A 16,528-nucleotide genomic window follows, 5' to 3' on the forward strand; every position below is an offset into this window, starting at 1 on the left:
GATTACTGTCTCTGATTAATATCTCGAAATTAGTAAGTATGCTTTGAAAAGAGTTCAAGTTATGTGTAAATAATTGAAGAAATCCTAAAATATGGGAGATAGAATCGTGCTAATGGCTCATCTACAAAATAACCATATTAAGCTGTAATTGGATTGCTATACTATTAGTAATATTCCTATTATTATTACTACTATCGTTATTATTATTATTGTTGTTATTATTATTGTTGGGTTTTATATTTCTATAGTTATTATTTTTAGATCATTATCCATTGTATTCGACAGTTTCGAAACAAATTTGCTGCTAATTGCAGCTTTAGGTTATGGAGTTTGTATTCTATGTGGAGCATTTGGATATTTAGTCTACTTACAGTTTCTGCAAGTCATTTTGTTTTTGTTTTAAACAAGAAAATTTTATTCACCAACTTAATTTGATGTAAGATTTAAATCAACATATTAAATGTAAAGTAATCTTTTGTTTTTACATTATTTATCCTCAAAAATTCCTTAACGCTTCATATTTTGCAAATGAAATTGCCGTGTGAAATGTATAGATAAAATCGAAAGATTTTCAAGTTTTATATTTTTTGAAAATTGCTTTCTTTTGTACAGATATCTACATATATTTTTTAGTTATCAGCTCACGATGATGTATACTGCCGTTCGCTTGACATTCGGAACAGTCCGAATATGGCATTTCAAGACAAGGAAACGAATGAAAAATGGTCAACTTTGGCTAATTGTACGGTAATGGAGGGTGATTTCTCGGTTTCAATGATTACAAGCTCAAATTTTACCCATGAAAATTTTCCAGTCTTTAAGCGCTTACGCGTCATTACAGGACATCTGTTGATATTCCAAGTGAGGTTAGTATACTTTCTTTTTCTTCATTGTTAGTTATTTTTACAATATCATTTATCATAGAGAGATTACTAATTAAATTGATTCTCTAATTAAATTGATTTTAATTGTAAACTAGGAATATTTCAGTGCTCTTCGATCGTTAAAACGACTATTTCCTAATTTACGTATTATTGGTGGACAAGAATTAATCATGAATTATGCATTGGTGATATATCAGAATACACATTTAGTTGAAATTGGCTTACCAAAGCTAACAACAATTATTAATGGTGGTGTGCGAATTATGGATAACACACAACTCTGTTACAGTCGATATATTGATTGGAGTCAAATACTCATCGGACCAGCTAATGATATTTTGACTGATCAAAACAAAGGATCCGACTCTGGTAAAAACGATAAAATTTTCCTCTCTGTATAAATTAATAAATGATATTAAAAGAAAAAATAAAATAAAATAAATTTTCAGATCTGTGTAGCGATGATTGCGTTCCACAGAATGAACATCGTTGTCATAAACGTGACCATATGTTGTCCTGTTGGGATGCTGAAACATGCCAGCTTGGTAAGGTTTTTTTTTTTTTTTTTATTCCCGCGCAAAAATTTGTTATACCCGTTATAACATAAATTGTAAGAGGTTACATTTAGAAAATCTAAAAATTTTTTTTTTGCATGTAAAAGATTGAAAGTTAAAAGTTCAAACGACCAAATAAAATTTGCAGACTTCAAATAAGTTTAATCATAATTTTCAGAAGCTTTTCATTTCTCGTTTAGTTATTTACTATTTCAGAATGCAAATACGCATGGAATGATGACAAAACGGTCGGACCAGGTTGTGACGATGATGGCGAAAGATGTCATGATCAGTGTTTGGGTGGATGCTCAGCACCTGATGATCCCAGTGCTTGTCATTTTTGCAAAAATGTCGTTTACCAAGGTATATGTATGGATAAATGTCCAATTGGTTTGTATGAAATACATCACATCTATCTTGTAAGGTGAGTGCTTTTTCAAAGTTTAATGATTTTTAAAGAAATTTTATGAATGAAAATTTTGTTTAAATGATTTTGTTTTTTTTTTTTTTTTTTTTTTGCAATATATTTTTCTTTCAAGCAAAATTTCTCGCGAATAGTTTTTATTTGAACAGGGGTTTGTTTATAGCATTTAAGTTTGAAAAAAATTTGAAGCGTTATATTAACATTCATGTCAGTTATGATCAATCTAAAAGAAAATTTTCTTTGTTCTAGGAGATGTGTAACGATTGAAGAATGTCGAAATATATCAGCACCAGTAACAATGGAAAGTACCAAGAAACGAATGCTAATCGTTGAAAATATGTGTCGTGTTGATTGTCCATTTGGGCAGGAAATTGGTGTGTTGCATTACAGTTTTAATTATAAGAGGGAAATTAATTTTAATGAAAAAGAAAAATATTTTCTAATTATTCAAGTAGATTCGGATATAGTTTTTTTTTTTTTTTTTTATTGCAGACCCGACCACTTCATCAGGTTGTATTAAATGTGAAGGCTATTGTCCAGTGAAATGCAAAGGTGGTACCATTGATTCTTTCGCACGCATCAACGATTATTTGTTCAAAAAGTGCAATGTTATCGAAGGTTATCTGGAAATCGAATTAAGGTTTACTGATTAGAATTTTGTTTTTTCAAACTTTGGTATAGACCAATTCTTGCTATGAGAATTATTGTTCTCTTAAGTTATTTGTATAATAGTAAATAATTATTTGAAGTTTTCGATAATAATTAGTTTTTCACAAATAAAATGAAATCAGTTGGAAGTAACCGCTTTTTGTAATCAAATCCTTTTGGAAATTGGCTTTAACAGCCAGCTGATAACTGACAATAGATAAAATGACTTCATTTTTCTCTTTTTATGTTTATCTTTCGTGCGAATTTGGATGAAAGATCCTGATGAATTTAATCAAGAATACAATCTATTTGTGACTGAAGCTTTTTATATAACCCTCATTCGCTACTTCAGGAAAGGTTTGGATGCAGCTGGGATGGAAAAAATTGGTGAAGCATTGGGTTATATTGAAGTTATCGAAGGCTATCTGTTGATTGATTTCAGCATATCATTTATCTCCTTACACATGTTTAAACGATTACGATTAATTAAAGGGAGCATACTTTACAGAGATCGGTACATTGTAAAATCATTTTCAGTTGGAAATATGACAGATTTTTTACTTAATTTAGGACTTATTTACATTAAATAAGTAAATTAGTATGAAATTGGACGCAAAATTGTGTCCAACTTGAATTTAATTAATTTATCACCAACTGATCAGGGTAACATTGACTATTGGGTTTGTATAACATATTTTTTTTTTTGGATGACTTAAAGCATCAAGGATATTTTGTCCTTGAAAAAAGCACAAAATTTTTCCGTTCCATAAGCTTAGTGAAATTTTGCATTTCAAATTTCTTAAATATACTCTACAATGGCTTTAGAAAATGCATATTTTAAAGATATGCGCTTGCAATTTTTGAAAATGCCAATTTACGGCAAATATTTGATATCGAAAAACAGCCTTTGGTCATCGGGAATGGTACAGTGTTGTTCCAAAATAATCGAATGTTATGCTATAATCGTATAAAAGCACTAATCGATCATACAGGCCTTACTGATGTGAAAGAGAATGATGTATCATATTATAGCAATGGTGATCGGGCAGTATGTAAGTGTTGATGTTTAAAAATTAATCCTTAACTTTTCGTTTCTTTGTTGTTTCATTTCTAAGTTTCAGACAGATTTTCGAATTCTCAGTTTTCCATTGCGAAGGTTTTTTTTTTTTTTTTTAAATGAATTTTGGTTTAATATGGTTTTAAAATTAATGGCGGATTTTAGGTGACGAAACAACTTTTGAGGTTCAAACTGAAGATGTTCATAGTTTTGGTTTTATGATCTCATGGGTTGCTTTTAATACAACCGATATGGATCATCGAAAATTTTTAGGCTATCAGGTATTACGCTTGTAAAATTTTTGCAGTATTGATAGCAGTAGCATGCTTATTCTATTTTAATTGTGGAACTACAATAGAATTTAATTCTATCTTGGTAGTTTTAATCAATGACATCGACTAACTTTGGTGATAAGTTGCTAACCTTACTTTCATTTTAACACATTATGTCTATAATTATAAACCACTGAATTTTTGTACCACTTCATTAAGTAGGGCAAATGGGCAACGTTTGGATGTATTTGCAACTAATAAAATATGCAAAAGAAAAACTTTACTAAGATTTAAAAATTAGGTTTGTAGTGGAAAAAATCGCTGGGTTTTCAATCTGTTTTTTTTTATTGGTTTATAATACATTTAAATTTTAGAATAACAAGTTTTGCTTCAAAATCAAGTAACCTTCGATTTTTATTTTGCATTTTCAAGGTATTTTATAAAAAAGTGGATGGTCCAGATCCATCATTGAGCATTGATGACGATCGCTCAGCTTGTAGTGATTCATGGCAAATGCATTTCGAACCAGAAAAAGGAAACGGTAATGAGGGTTTGAATCGAGGAGCTGGTATTTTTGCTGTTGAATCTAATACATGGTACGTTAATTTACCTGTTTTTGTTCGTGCTAATTGTTACTAATTAATGACTGCAATTCTTTTTTGATTTTTATAAATTTGCCGGGAGTTTTCAATTAGCATGATTATACATTAGTTTTCTAAATATGCTCCAGATATATTTAAACTTCCGTGTTGCAGGATGATGATTGTTTATTTCTAGATGAATATGGATGTGATTTTTAGGTACGCATATTATGTTCAAACGAAACTTATTAACCATCCTGGTGCACGAAATGCAATCTCTAAGATTCATTTTTTAAAGACACTCTTCTCTACTCCAGATCCACCAAAGGATGTCGTTGGCAAATCCCTCATTATGAAGCCTGACCAAATTGAGTGAGCTTTTTCAAAAAAAAAGTTTTTATTTAGCATAAGGTCTTTGCATAAGCTCATAGCATTTTAATTTTAATAAATTATTTGTTTTAGTTTAACCAGAAGAAAACTTTATTGCACTATATTTCTGATTGATCATTTTTTACAGTTTGGCTTGGGAACCACCAGAACGTCCAAATGGTGATATTACGCATTACATTGTCAAATGGCAAGTATTAGGTGATGACCCATCGACGGTATCAGGAAACGTTTGTGATGATAAAACTGGTAAGTTCTGAAAATGTAAACATCGAAGCATCTTTTAAAAATGTAAACAATGATTCAAAGAAATCTGATATAATAATGTAAATAATGCGGAAAAAAAGAAATGAGATAGAACAATCGACATGTATGCAAAAATAGATGTTTTGCTTTTGGAGCTTTTTTGATTAATGCTGAAATTTACTATATCTACACAATGTGCATAATTGCTTATTTTCCTGTATATTTATTCAAGGTGCAGGATTAAGACATCATAAGGATATAAATGATCGATTCACACATGCACCTGCACAACAATCTTGCTCAAAAGCAGGATGTTGCGACTGTCGATTGCTAAAGGTAGTTGTTATCAGTGATTTATGTTATATGATTATCTTAATCAAATTATTTCATCAATTTGATGATCATCGAGCAATTTCTTTCTTTTTAGCAGCGACAACAATCAAAACCAAATAATATATATCTGGAAGATGAAAGAGCTAACGAAGCTGATTTTGAAAATGCCGTTCAAAATCTAGTTTTTGTGCAACAGTATGTCTTTTCGTTTAATGAAGTTCAAAACTTCAAAGTAGCTTTCAATAAAATTTTATTGCTTGATTTGATGAATTTTGGAATCTGTAACAATTTGTATTCATTGCATGTTATAATAGGATACTTAGGCGTGAAATTTTTTATTGAATTGAAGTTTTTTTTTTTTTTTTTTCCCCTGAAATTACTAAGAAAGCAGTATGGTAATTGGAGATATTACTGCACTAGGACTTAATTACTGTTTACAATTCTAAGCTGCTAACTTATCTAGAGATTCGAAAAGAAGTATGATTGAGAAATCGCAAATCCGTCGTAGTCGTCGATCAATCCTGAAAGATTACAACGAACCAAATGAGAAGCAGTATGGTGATGAAAGGTTTATATTTATAACACAAAATGAAGTAAATGAAACTACGAGTTTATATCGATCGGAATTGGATATTGGGACGCACAAAATTAATGTCACCACACGTCGCCTATCAATTGTTGGGTTGCGTCACTATACACAATACCAGATATGGGTTTGTATTTTTCGGCATTTGTTTGTGGTGAAGTTCGCATATCTACTGTTCAGGATTCAAGCTGAAATAAATGTTAGCAGTTGTTCATATTATAGTACTAGTGATCTGGTAAATTGATATGAACATATCAATTCACAGTAGTTATCAATGCGAAGTTTAAATTGTAGTACTAGAAATTCGTTTCCAAAGTTGCTGTTCTTGTTTTTTCATTTTTCTGAGACTGAAATTTTGTAACGTATATAAAATTAATCTATACAGATCCATGCATGTCAAAATATATCGGCTCCAGGAGGTGCATATTGCTCACAGCGACCCGGCTGGATGGTCGTACGCACAGCACCAATTGGTAAATACTTCGTTTTTTAAAGAGTTGTTCGGAAAATATTTCTGATTTTTTTTTTTTTTTGCATATGTATCAAATATTTAGATTTCCAGATAGCCATATCAGCTTTCTTAATGTAGATCAAAAAAATTAGAAAATTTGTTTTCGGAATTTCTGATGTCTTTGAAACTACAGTCAGTTTTTAAATCGATTGATAACTTTTGAAGAGGATTGTAAGATTTATTCTATGATTATTTCAGCATCAAATGATTTGGTTGACAATAGAACTATCAAAGTGATTAACTCAACTTCCTTCAAACAAGACCCTCGCAGTCGTAAAATAACTTGGCAAGAACCGTCAAATCCAAATGGCATCATACTTGCATACAGGGTTACTGTTGTGGCCGAAAATCTTGCCCAAGTTCGTAAATATTTTTAGTAGTTGATAACAATGCCTTACTCAGTTGTTCTATTGCTGTAAATCTTAACAACAGCTTACTGAAGGAATAACTGTATTGTTTATAGATTATCATAATATTATGTATTGGATAACTTTACATAATCAGTTTTTATTTTCAGACACCGATAAGCCAATGCGTGAAGGCAAGTAATTTTCGGGAACGAGAAGGTGTGGTGTTCAATGGATTAGCAGAGGGTGAATATCTGGTACAAGTGGAAACAATATCTATGGCTTCGCTTTCGTTTCATGCCATTAAGGAAATAGCCGTGGCACATAAATTGTTCAAAATTGTGAAGCCGACGTTCTTTACAACAACAGTAAGCTATTAAAGTTAAAACTAATTAGAGCAATATGATCCGATATGATTTGATTATATCAGTAAAACTTTTTTGTGTACTTCAGGTAGTTTCATTTATCGCTGTAATTGTGCTCCTTGTATTATCTATCGGTTCCTTGGCTGCATATTATATATCCAGGAAAATATTGGGAGAAAAGGTATAAATTTAATAGTTTTTGAGCAAAAGTGAACATGTATCTTTTCTGCATACTTCATTCTTATAAAAAAAGAAATAACCGCAAACTATTTGAATTTTTTTCTTTTATTTAATTGATTTAATTAAATTATAGTTTCTTTCTAGGTTCGTGAATACGTGCGACAACAAATTTCGGCAAATCCTGAATATTTGAGCCAAATGGATGTTTATAAACCAGATGAATGGGAATTGAAACGGAGTGCAATTCATTTAGAAGATGAAATCGGAAGAGGGACTTTCGGCAAGGTATTCTCGTAGAGCAAAGAACTCTGTCTACTCATTCACTACATCTATTCAATCTTCATATTTTTTAAGAAATCAGTGTAGTTTTGTTAGATTTAAACCAGGATAATGCACAGGGTTTAGATTTTTGTTCTGAGATTGCAGGTATATCGGGGATATGGTGACAACTGCAAGTCATACTTAGGTGTTACCTTCGGTGAATGTGCAATTAAAACGGTATCCGAAACAGCAAATAGCGCGGAGCGTCTTCATTTTCTTATCGAAGCAAGCGTTATGAAACAATTCAATACACCTTTTATCGTTAAACTTTATGGCGTGGTCTCTGATGGTCAACCTGTTCTAGTTGTAATGGAAATGATGAAGAAGGTAATGTATCTTCTTACGAATGTTTAAAAAAAAAGGAAGTAATTCATTCAATATTGCTTTTCAAGTCCTATTTTTCAAGTTTTACATTAAAGGGTAATCTACGTGACTACCTGCGGTCTAGACGACCAAATGCTGAAGAAAACGTTAACGGTTTGCCAGTACCAGGTGCAATCGATTTCTTCCGTTGGGCGTCACAAGTTGCTGACGGAATGGCATATCTGGAATCGTTGAAATTTTGTCATCGTGATTTAGCTGCTAGAAATTGCATGGTATTTAAAATTTTGGAGTTTGGTTAAGATTTTGCTGGGAATATATATATTACTCTCACTCTACTATTTGGAAATTTTTTTACAAATCATTCTAGGTGAATGAATTCGATACAGTGAAGATTGGTGATTTTGGTATGGCAAGAGATATCTATTACCATGAATATTATAAACCAGCAGGTTTGTACATAATTTTGTTTTATTGATTTAGGGTCGCTGAAAACACTTTATAGATGAAAGGCGCTAATATATAAAATTGAGGCATTTTGAGTTCTCCACATTTGAAAGTCTGACTTAAAAACATTACAAACATGCCTAAAAGTTCTGTACTTCTTACAGTTCTCAGAAGCTGACGGTTTATTTTTCAATTTTTTCACTTTAAAGGAAAACGGTTAATGCCAGTGAGATGGATGGCACCTGAATCATTGATGGATGGTAAATTTACCATGAAGTCAGATGTCTGGTAAGAATTTATTATATAAAAGTATATATACAGGTTGAGTATCTTAAGTGATTCGAATATGGAAATAAAAATGCTTCATTTTAATAATTATTATTATTGTTACTATTATTATCATTAATTAACTACTTAATTATTATATAAAATAATTATGTAAAACTGCTTTAATGATAAAATCATTTTTATTGCTTTCTTAGCTTCTGTGATACATTTGAAAGATTTGAAGGAATTGTATTTGTTTCAAATTAAAGAAATTTTTTTTTTGTAAGACTTTGGAAAGCAGAAAGTTATGACAATTTGACATTTATAAACCTATTGATTCATTTACTTACCGGTTTAGAGATTACAGTTTCCGATTCAGTCTATCTGACTTTTTCGGTGGCAAGATAATTTAAGAAACAAACTAGTTGTAGACAGTCTTTCATGTCCAAAAATTCTTAATATAGAAATAATCTAGTATTAGGATGTGACGAAGCTCGGAATGTTGATAGGAAGAACGCACTTTACAGTAAACATCATATATATATATATATTATAAATTGAGATTTTATTTTTATTTTTGGAATTAAGTGTTGTTTACAACTACTAAATGCCAATTTCATATAGGTCTTATGGTATAACACTTTACGAAATGCTTACTTTGGCTCAGCAACCATATTTGGGTTTAGCCAATGAAAGTGTTTTCGATTATATTGGTGTGAAGAAGAAAATATTAACCAGACCGACTGGTTGTCCGGATTTTTGGTATGTTTGCGGATTTCAATTTCTTTTGTTGTGAAATGCTACGGCAAAAGATGATCATGACAAGTCAATAATCATAGCTTTCATTTGATTCATTATTAATGCCATGATTGCGCAGTTCTGAGCATAAGAATGATCTGCTATCATGTTTGATATTTTTGAGGTATGAATTGATGAAGCGTTGCTGGAAATACGATCCTCGTGAACGTCCCACTTTTGCTCAAATTGTTGGAATTCTACTGAGACATGCTGAGGGTGGGATACTTAATTTTCCTGATGATGAATTTCGTGAGGTATTTTTCTCTATATGTTTCATGTATTTCTTAATAAAAAGTTGTTTTATTTCACTTAGGCGATATTTTTTATAAAATGTTGGAAAGGGAGTATTTATCCCTTTTTTTTTCATCTTCATGGAAGAGATATTGTGAGAAGACTGAAACTGAAGTGTTCAATTTATGAACATAAAATACTCTAATTTATATAAATTAATACTTGCATTAATTTTTTTTTACGTAAATTAAAATACTTATGGCAACTTTTATATAAATTCAGATACTTATAAAATATGTACAGTTAAAATATTTATATGAGTTTTAAAATACTTGCAGTTTACCATAATTATAGTAGGTAAACTGAGCTGCATATTTAATTGAAATATTTATGATGATAGTGTGCGTACCATTCAGATGTCATTCGTGATGTCCAATCAAATGAATACGGATGACTATCTAGATGAAGAACTATTCCCAATTACTGATAGTAGTAGACTTGTACGAACTGCTAGTGCAGGACATGTTGATCAGAGCGAGGTAATGTTATTTTTTGCTTAATATGTTGACATTTTTTATCCTTACTAAGAAAACAATTCGACTAGATCACAACATTAAATTTGTAATGACATTATTAGTTTTTCTGTGAATTAAAACACATAATGTTAAATAAAATATAGAATTAAAATATTTATAGTGACAGTGTGTGTCGCATTTAAACATAACTCATATTTTATTATAGAAAGCCTATTCATGATTTATAAAAGCTATACGTTAATAAAGTATTTTTAGTAGTTTTTTAGTAAAAGCTATAGTTAATAAAGTAGTTTTTAGTAGTTAAAAGTAGTTTTTCCTTTTATTTCAAGCGTGGATTATAACGTTTAATTATTTCATTTCAGTTGTCAGCTTACATTGCTAGTCCTTTCTTTTAGACTTCATTCATCAACAGACCGGAAAAGCAACAATTAAATCACTCCAGTAGTAGTGGCAATATTCGTTATTTATCAAATAATAATGAAGCAAATATTCAGCCAAAGGTTCAACATTGGTTCATTTCTGACTGTGTTCACTTTAGTGATATTTAAAATATCATATGAGTTATAGGAACGAGAGAATTATAATTGTAGAAAGTTATAGAAACGAGAGAATTATAATTGTAGAATAGAATATTTAATTTCCGCTTTTATTTTTCGTTCACTGAAGCACTCATTGGTGATGTTTTTTTTTTTTTTTTTCCAATGATAATTTTTTTAGGAATTGTGTAAAATATTATGCAAGTTTTCTATACTTGCAGCGTATCATCAGTAGAAGGCTAATTATACTGAACAACTGCATAAATTTGATAGTATTTTGACGTTTTTTTTTAGCCAATATGTTTCTCAAATCGACGCAGTGGTATCTCATCATGGCGACGGAGTGTTGGCGGTTCTGATCATCTGCAGAGCGGCAGACGTAAATCAGAAACTGACATCAGTTTAACACGGTTTGATAGAAACGAGGATGAATTTTAATTTATTATGTTTATCAGTTCTAAATCCACTTTGTTTTATGTGGATTAACAATTTTCGAGAACAACTGATAATGAAACATTCTGGGAACTGATAAAACTAGAATCATTTCGGAAAAGAATAGAATAAATGGAATGTCTTACATGATTTCCGCAGTAATGATCTCTGAACATTTAGTAGTATATCCTAAAGAAAAATTAAATAACATTTTAATTTAAGTTCTTGCTTTAAAAAATTTTTCTAATTATTAACGGAATTACCAAGATAAAGCAATGATGCAGTTAAAAAAGGGCTAAAGTTGAAGCTAACTGCTGACTTAATATTTAGAAGTGAATCTCGTATTAGAAATAATGTTGCGTTGTTTATATGTGTTTATAATTTTTTGCTCAATTTTTTCTTCTCTTTAGTAATTTTCTTCATTTCTATCAAAAAGGAGAAATTCGTAAGCCTGTTAATTTGAATACGATTGTTGAACAAGAAAAATAGAATTTCTTTCATTCTCATCCTCACGTTACCAAAAAACATTTCTCCAACACAAATTCCTCCTCCTTTTTTGTCTTTCTTGTTCTCTTTTCTTTTCTCTCTGCATAAATATTTGGACTATGTGTTTTTTCATTAAATTTTCTAAAATTTGTTCTTGTTTATTGATTTGTTTTGTTATTAAAATGTCTGTAAATTTTTTTTTTTTTTTTTTTTTTGTTCTCTATATTTGATCTTCAAAGATATCATGGAGGTTTTTGTATTCATGGATTTGATTGCAGTATTTCAAGAAACCGTTTTTTTTATATTATTGGAAACAGTATCAGCATCTGCCATTTTTTTTTTCCTTTTTTGATATCTTTTCTGCTTGATCATCCTCTTCCCCTCCAATAAAAATGATTAAAATTTCTATTTGTTGTCCTGCAGATCTAATATACCATTGTTTCCATCTTCTGATAATCTCATTTTAAATTGTTATTGCTCGAATTAAATTGAAACATTTTTTAGAATTCTCTAGGTTCCAGGTTTTTCCCTAGGAAAGATGGGATGAATGGATCGGTGCTAAAAAGTAGCAACATTTTGTTCCTTAGCTTTGTTAAACATTTTTTATAGGCGCTTTCCTGTTAATGTTTTTGATAGTAAACAAGGTAGTTTCCTCGTCTTTTTTGAAAATTTTTTCAAACTTTAATGAATATATGATTATCTCTGAGTTTATTATAAGAATATTTATAATTTGTTATAGTTCTAATTATTTGTGATTCTAATAAAAGGATCTTTTTTAGTCGTTGTTTTTTTTTTTTGTATATCTAAACATAAAGGACATTTGAATTTTAAATTTCATTATTGTTAGTGCAATTATCACACTATTTTTGTGTTACACCATGTTTTGATGAACGCGTAAGCACGTACACTTGATCCTTCTTACACGTAATTAAAATTTTTATTTCAAGCTGCACAAAGGCGAATTATTTCTTCTTGCTTATATTCAACCAGAAATGCATGATGTAAAGTTTTATACTTTAATTTACATAAGGGCGTTTTGTTACAATTTCAAAAATTTATGCGTCATACGAGTTAAGCCAATTTACTGAAATCTGGTTGCACTTTTTATTTGCCGATTCTTTTTCTTGTTAACTCATCTTGCTGCTAATATTTTCATGAAAAATTTTGAACAGCATGCAGCAGAAAAGCATAACGTGTGCAATCATAAACAACATTATAACAAGTAATGAATAATACTTATAAAATGCAAATAATAAATACAAGTGGCGATAGATCTCATTTATAATTTTGAAGAGGGCTTGAGGTAGACATAAACTCGAAAGAAATTATTAAACGCTTGAAATTAAATTGTAAGCGTAGCTTCCAATCGTACGGTTTTACCCGTGCAATTGTATATTCTATCCAATTGTATGAATGCGTTAAGTGCGTAATGAACGGTTTTTATCATTCTGGTGGTATATCATTTGAACATTGGGTTGTTCGTTACCGGTATTGTTTCGAATGTGGAAATTGATATTCCGGTAACATAATTATCTAAATACAGCTTTGAAAATCCACGGCAATCAAATCACAAGGGAACTGTTTGTCATCGATATGAATTCTTTTGCGACTTTTTTGTATAGTCTTTTTATCACTTGTAGAATCTGATATTTCGCTAGCAAAATTTAGTTTAGACACTTGGTTTCTCACCTCGACATATAATTGATTAATAGCAATGAAACAATTTTCCATCGGTACGAGTTTTCCTGAGTTACTGAAATTTGACTTTGATATCGTAACCGGATAACTTTTCACCGATATTTCAATTCGCATAATTCCGATTATCGCATCTTATCGCATTTTATGATCTCTTGTCTCCAGCTACCGGTCTTTAATATAGTCTTATCCAGGAATGTGAATAAGCAGCCGAAACCAGTGAAAGTGAAAAATAGGTAATGAAGGAAGGTGACTGAGTGAGCTACTTGATTAAGAAATGGAAAGATAACAGATAATAATACTTTTTATGGTGATGTTGTTTGCAATATTTCATATCCTTTGTGTTTTAATTTTGCTGGATGCAAAAATATGAATAATGGAACTACTTATAGTATCTGATATTTTTTGCACAAAGATGTGAAAAGTTGAGCTATTTGTAATACATAACAATTTAACCATTGAAGACAAGTTTGATGCTCTCCGACATCGTGATTTATGGAGTTAGGTAAATGATTCATTACACTGGTCATCGTAATACACATTTATTTTATGTGATTATTTACTTCAATGAGAAAATTTCTACAACACAACGCGCAAAAACTTTACAGCTTCTGCAAATCAAAGCAAGATGTTCTGTATTGCAGAATTGATTCTATATAATATCGCCTTTATTGTATTGTATATTGCATCTTACGTGACTGGCCAACTTTAGCAGGATCACGTTGAAGAGCTTCGAGCAACTTCTCAATCTTCCAAGACTCTACGCACAATGGCAAGTGCTTTAGTAATACCAGCGAACTTCCATTAGGTCCTTCGTTCTTTTATTCTGTCCCACAGTTTTCCTGCAATTGGATGAAAGCAGATGTCATATTTGTGATGCTTTTATCAGTTTGGAATCACACTGATTCTCAAATAGTTCTTTTGGAGCATCGAGTGCTAAACTATCCAAAAATATTTCACTAAATCATGATACTTACAGTATCCGCAGTAAGCTCACAGAACTTAGTGTGGAATGTTTAACTGCTTCCAGATTTCTGATAGAATTCCATCCAGTTTAATTCTCAGTGACTACTAAAGAAAATTCTTATTTGAACAGCCCTGAATATTAAAAAAAATTGAAATGACCGGCCATCAACTGGGAATAAATGCATACCTATAAAACGCATTTAGCCAGCCTCGTATAACTTGCCACTCACCCCCTGTAAATAGTTGAATCTTTCCTGCTAAGTCGATCGATTACTCCAGACGTTTCGAAAAAAAACTCCATCCTCCTTTCTCGTACTTCCCAAAATTCTATTCCTTTCATGTCCTTCGACTTCTCTGTTTTTATTTTTTTCTTTTTTTTTCTAAACCAGTAACTCCGATATCTTTTCCGCTGGAGGAGGATGGAGAACTGGGACAGGCAGCGGCAGCTTCGTCGAGTGAGGAATACCTGCCTGAAAGAGAAATTCACTGATTAGAAAGCTATGAAATCGACTTCATGGTTGTTTTGTTTTTACTAATTCCTTTTTCGTTTCCAATTTTCGCTTCACGACCTTGTTAAACATTTATGTGGGACAAAAAAATACTGAGCACTCTCTTCTCTTCCATACAATCAACAAGTTTATACTTTTCGATTTAATCAAACGTAGCTAAGATTATCATTCCAAAGTACTTACCGTCCTCCTTACGTGTTCTCGAGATGTGCCAGCCTTTTAGTGTCTCGAACTGCCTGCCGCAGATACCATACTGAAAAAAAAAATAATAATAATAATACAAACTATTTGTTAGAGTAAATTGCCTACGATGTATTACATCCCAAACTACAGACTCACAGTCATCCTCAAAGTTACTAAAATTATAAATTACCAATGTTGATACATCCCTCCAATTCAATCATCCTCTTTCCGATTCCTTCCAGAGTTATTCCAGAAACAATTTTGAGGATGAAATATTTTGGGTATAGCCGCAGTCCACGTCATATGCATGACTGGAACTGGAATTCTGATCGCCATAGGATCAGCATTGTGTACCTTTCCTTGTACATTAAAATAAGGCTTACAAGACGATTTCCCGAACTCATTCTTCCAAAACCTTAACGCTACCTATCTCTACTGGTGATAACAGCACCTCCCAGCTCTCCTCGCCATCGTTTGGCAGAGAAAGCTACTTAAACGCCCACCCTGCTCCTTCTACATTTCGCTTAAATTTCGGCTCTTGAGGTGCCAATCCCTCTTCCATTTCTTCTGCTTTTTCACCCTACCCTTCCTCCATTTGTTATCGCCTTCCGATAATCTCCTCTCTGTCTCGGCTAAACTAGCATATAATGATTTCTTGTTAACATGAAAAGCGTATAGCGATCACTTGTAATGATCACTCTTAGTGCTCAATCTTTCTCTTCAAATTTTTAGAACTTTACTAATCTTAACATATATTTAATTCTTACAATTTTTTTTCTTACCACGGTTAATCAACAACAGCAAGGGTAAAAATGATAAAACCAATTAATGTGTAAGAAATTAATGATAAAAACAATGTAATTGTGATACAAATTAGTAATGTAAATTCAACATAAAAGAACCTTCAGATCTGAATGGAAAAAAAAAAGGAAATGTTAAATTGAGATTTGTATTATCTCATGCAATGTCATTATATGACCAAAATTTATTCTAAATTTTATAATGTTTCTTAACGTAAACAAAAAATAAATGTGTACTCTGAAACTATAATAACACTTATGGTAAATGCAAATGAAAAAAACATGTAAGATATTAGCATCTTAGATAAATTGTTTAAGTGATGTTTTTTATTTCTCGGATGCATAACATCTACCATTCTCAAAATAGTAAAAGATAAGTGATACAAACACTAAGAGTCCAAACGTTAGGAACGATCGATTGGCACCGTTGCATTTAGATGCGTTAAATATAGACGGCTGATTTGTAGCTGTTAAATAATTGAGTTTGCTTGTCAATGTTTGTTTTAGTCATATTTCGACTTAAATTAATTAGTTCACTAAAGTTCTTAAAATATTTGAAAATTTAATCTGTTTTTTTCTTAAATTCAATGAAGTCGATCAACTTCAACTTTATTATTCTTTCATA

The 16,528-nt window shown here is 31.1% G+C and overlaps 2 protein-coding genes across 2 annotated transcripts; one reads left to right on the forward strand and one right to left on the reverse strand.

Moving 5' to 3' along the window:
• Nucleotides 1-690: 690 nt before the first annotated feature.
• Bma-daf-2 (Protein kinase domain containing protein) lies at nucleotides 691-11,270 on the forward strand (the record flags this gene model as incomplete). Its single annotated transcript, XM_001895299.2, has 29 exons — nucleotides 691-866; nucleotides 991-1,253; nucleotides 1,334-1,429; nucleotides 1,655-1,862; nucleotides 2,112-2,236; nucleotides 2,355-2,502; nucleotides 2,863-3,024; nucleotides 3,354-3,562; nucleotides 3,733-3,848; nucleotides 4,272-4,435; nucleotides 4,640-4,792; nucleotides 4,938-5,056; nucleotides 5,286-5,389; nucleotides 5,481-5,581; nucleotides 5,850-6,099; nucleotides 6,358-6,445; nucleotides 6,682-6,842; nucleotides 7,001-7,198; nucleotides 7,284-7,376; nucleotides 7,520-7,660; nucleotides 7,802-8,023; nucleotides 8,116-8,292; nucleotides 8,388-8,469; nucleotides 8,674-8,752; nucleotides 9,356-9,493; nucleotides 9,654-9,783; nucleotides 10,177-10,299; nucleotides 10,692-10,796; nucleotides 11,127-11,270. 29 exons carry the CDS (start codon nucleotides 691-693, stop codon nucleotides 11,268-11,270), a joined length of 4,275 nt encoding a protein of 1,424 aa, XP_001895334.2.
• Nucleotides 11,271-14,226: 2,956 nt separating this feature from the next.
• Nucleotides 14,227-15,507, reverse strand: Bm17337 (Uncharacterized protein; the record flags this gene model as incomplete). Its single annotated transcript, XM_001902708.2, has 5 exons — nucleotides 14,227-14,287; nucleotides 14,599-14,644; nucleotides 14,798-14,881; nucleotides 15,104-15,173; nucleotides 15,487-15,507. 5 exons carry the CDS (start codon nucleotides 15,505-15,507, stop codon nucleotides 14,227-14,229), a joined length of 282 nt encoding a protein of 93 aa, XP_001902743.2.
• Nucleotides 15,508-16,528: the final 1,021 nt, after the last annotated feature.

The sequence above is a fragment of the Brugia malayi genome (genome assembly GCF_000002995.4).
Source record: "Brugia malayi strain FR3 genome assembly, contig: Bm_v4_Chr1_scaffold_001, whole genome shotgun sequence".
In the NCBI taxonomy this organism is placed as follows: Eukaryota; Metazoa; Nematoda; class Chromadorea; order Rhabditida; family Onchocercidae; genus Brugia; species Brugia malayi.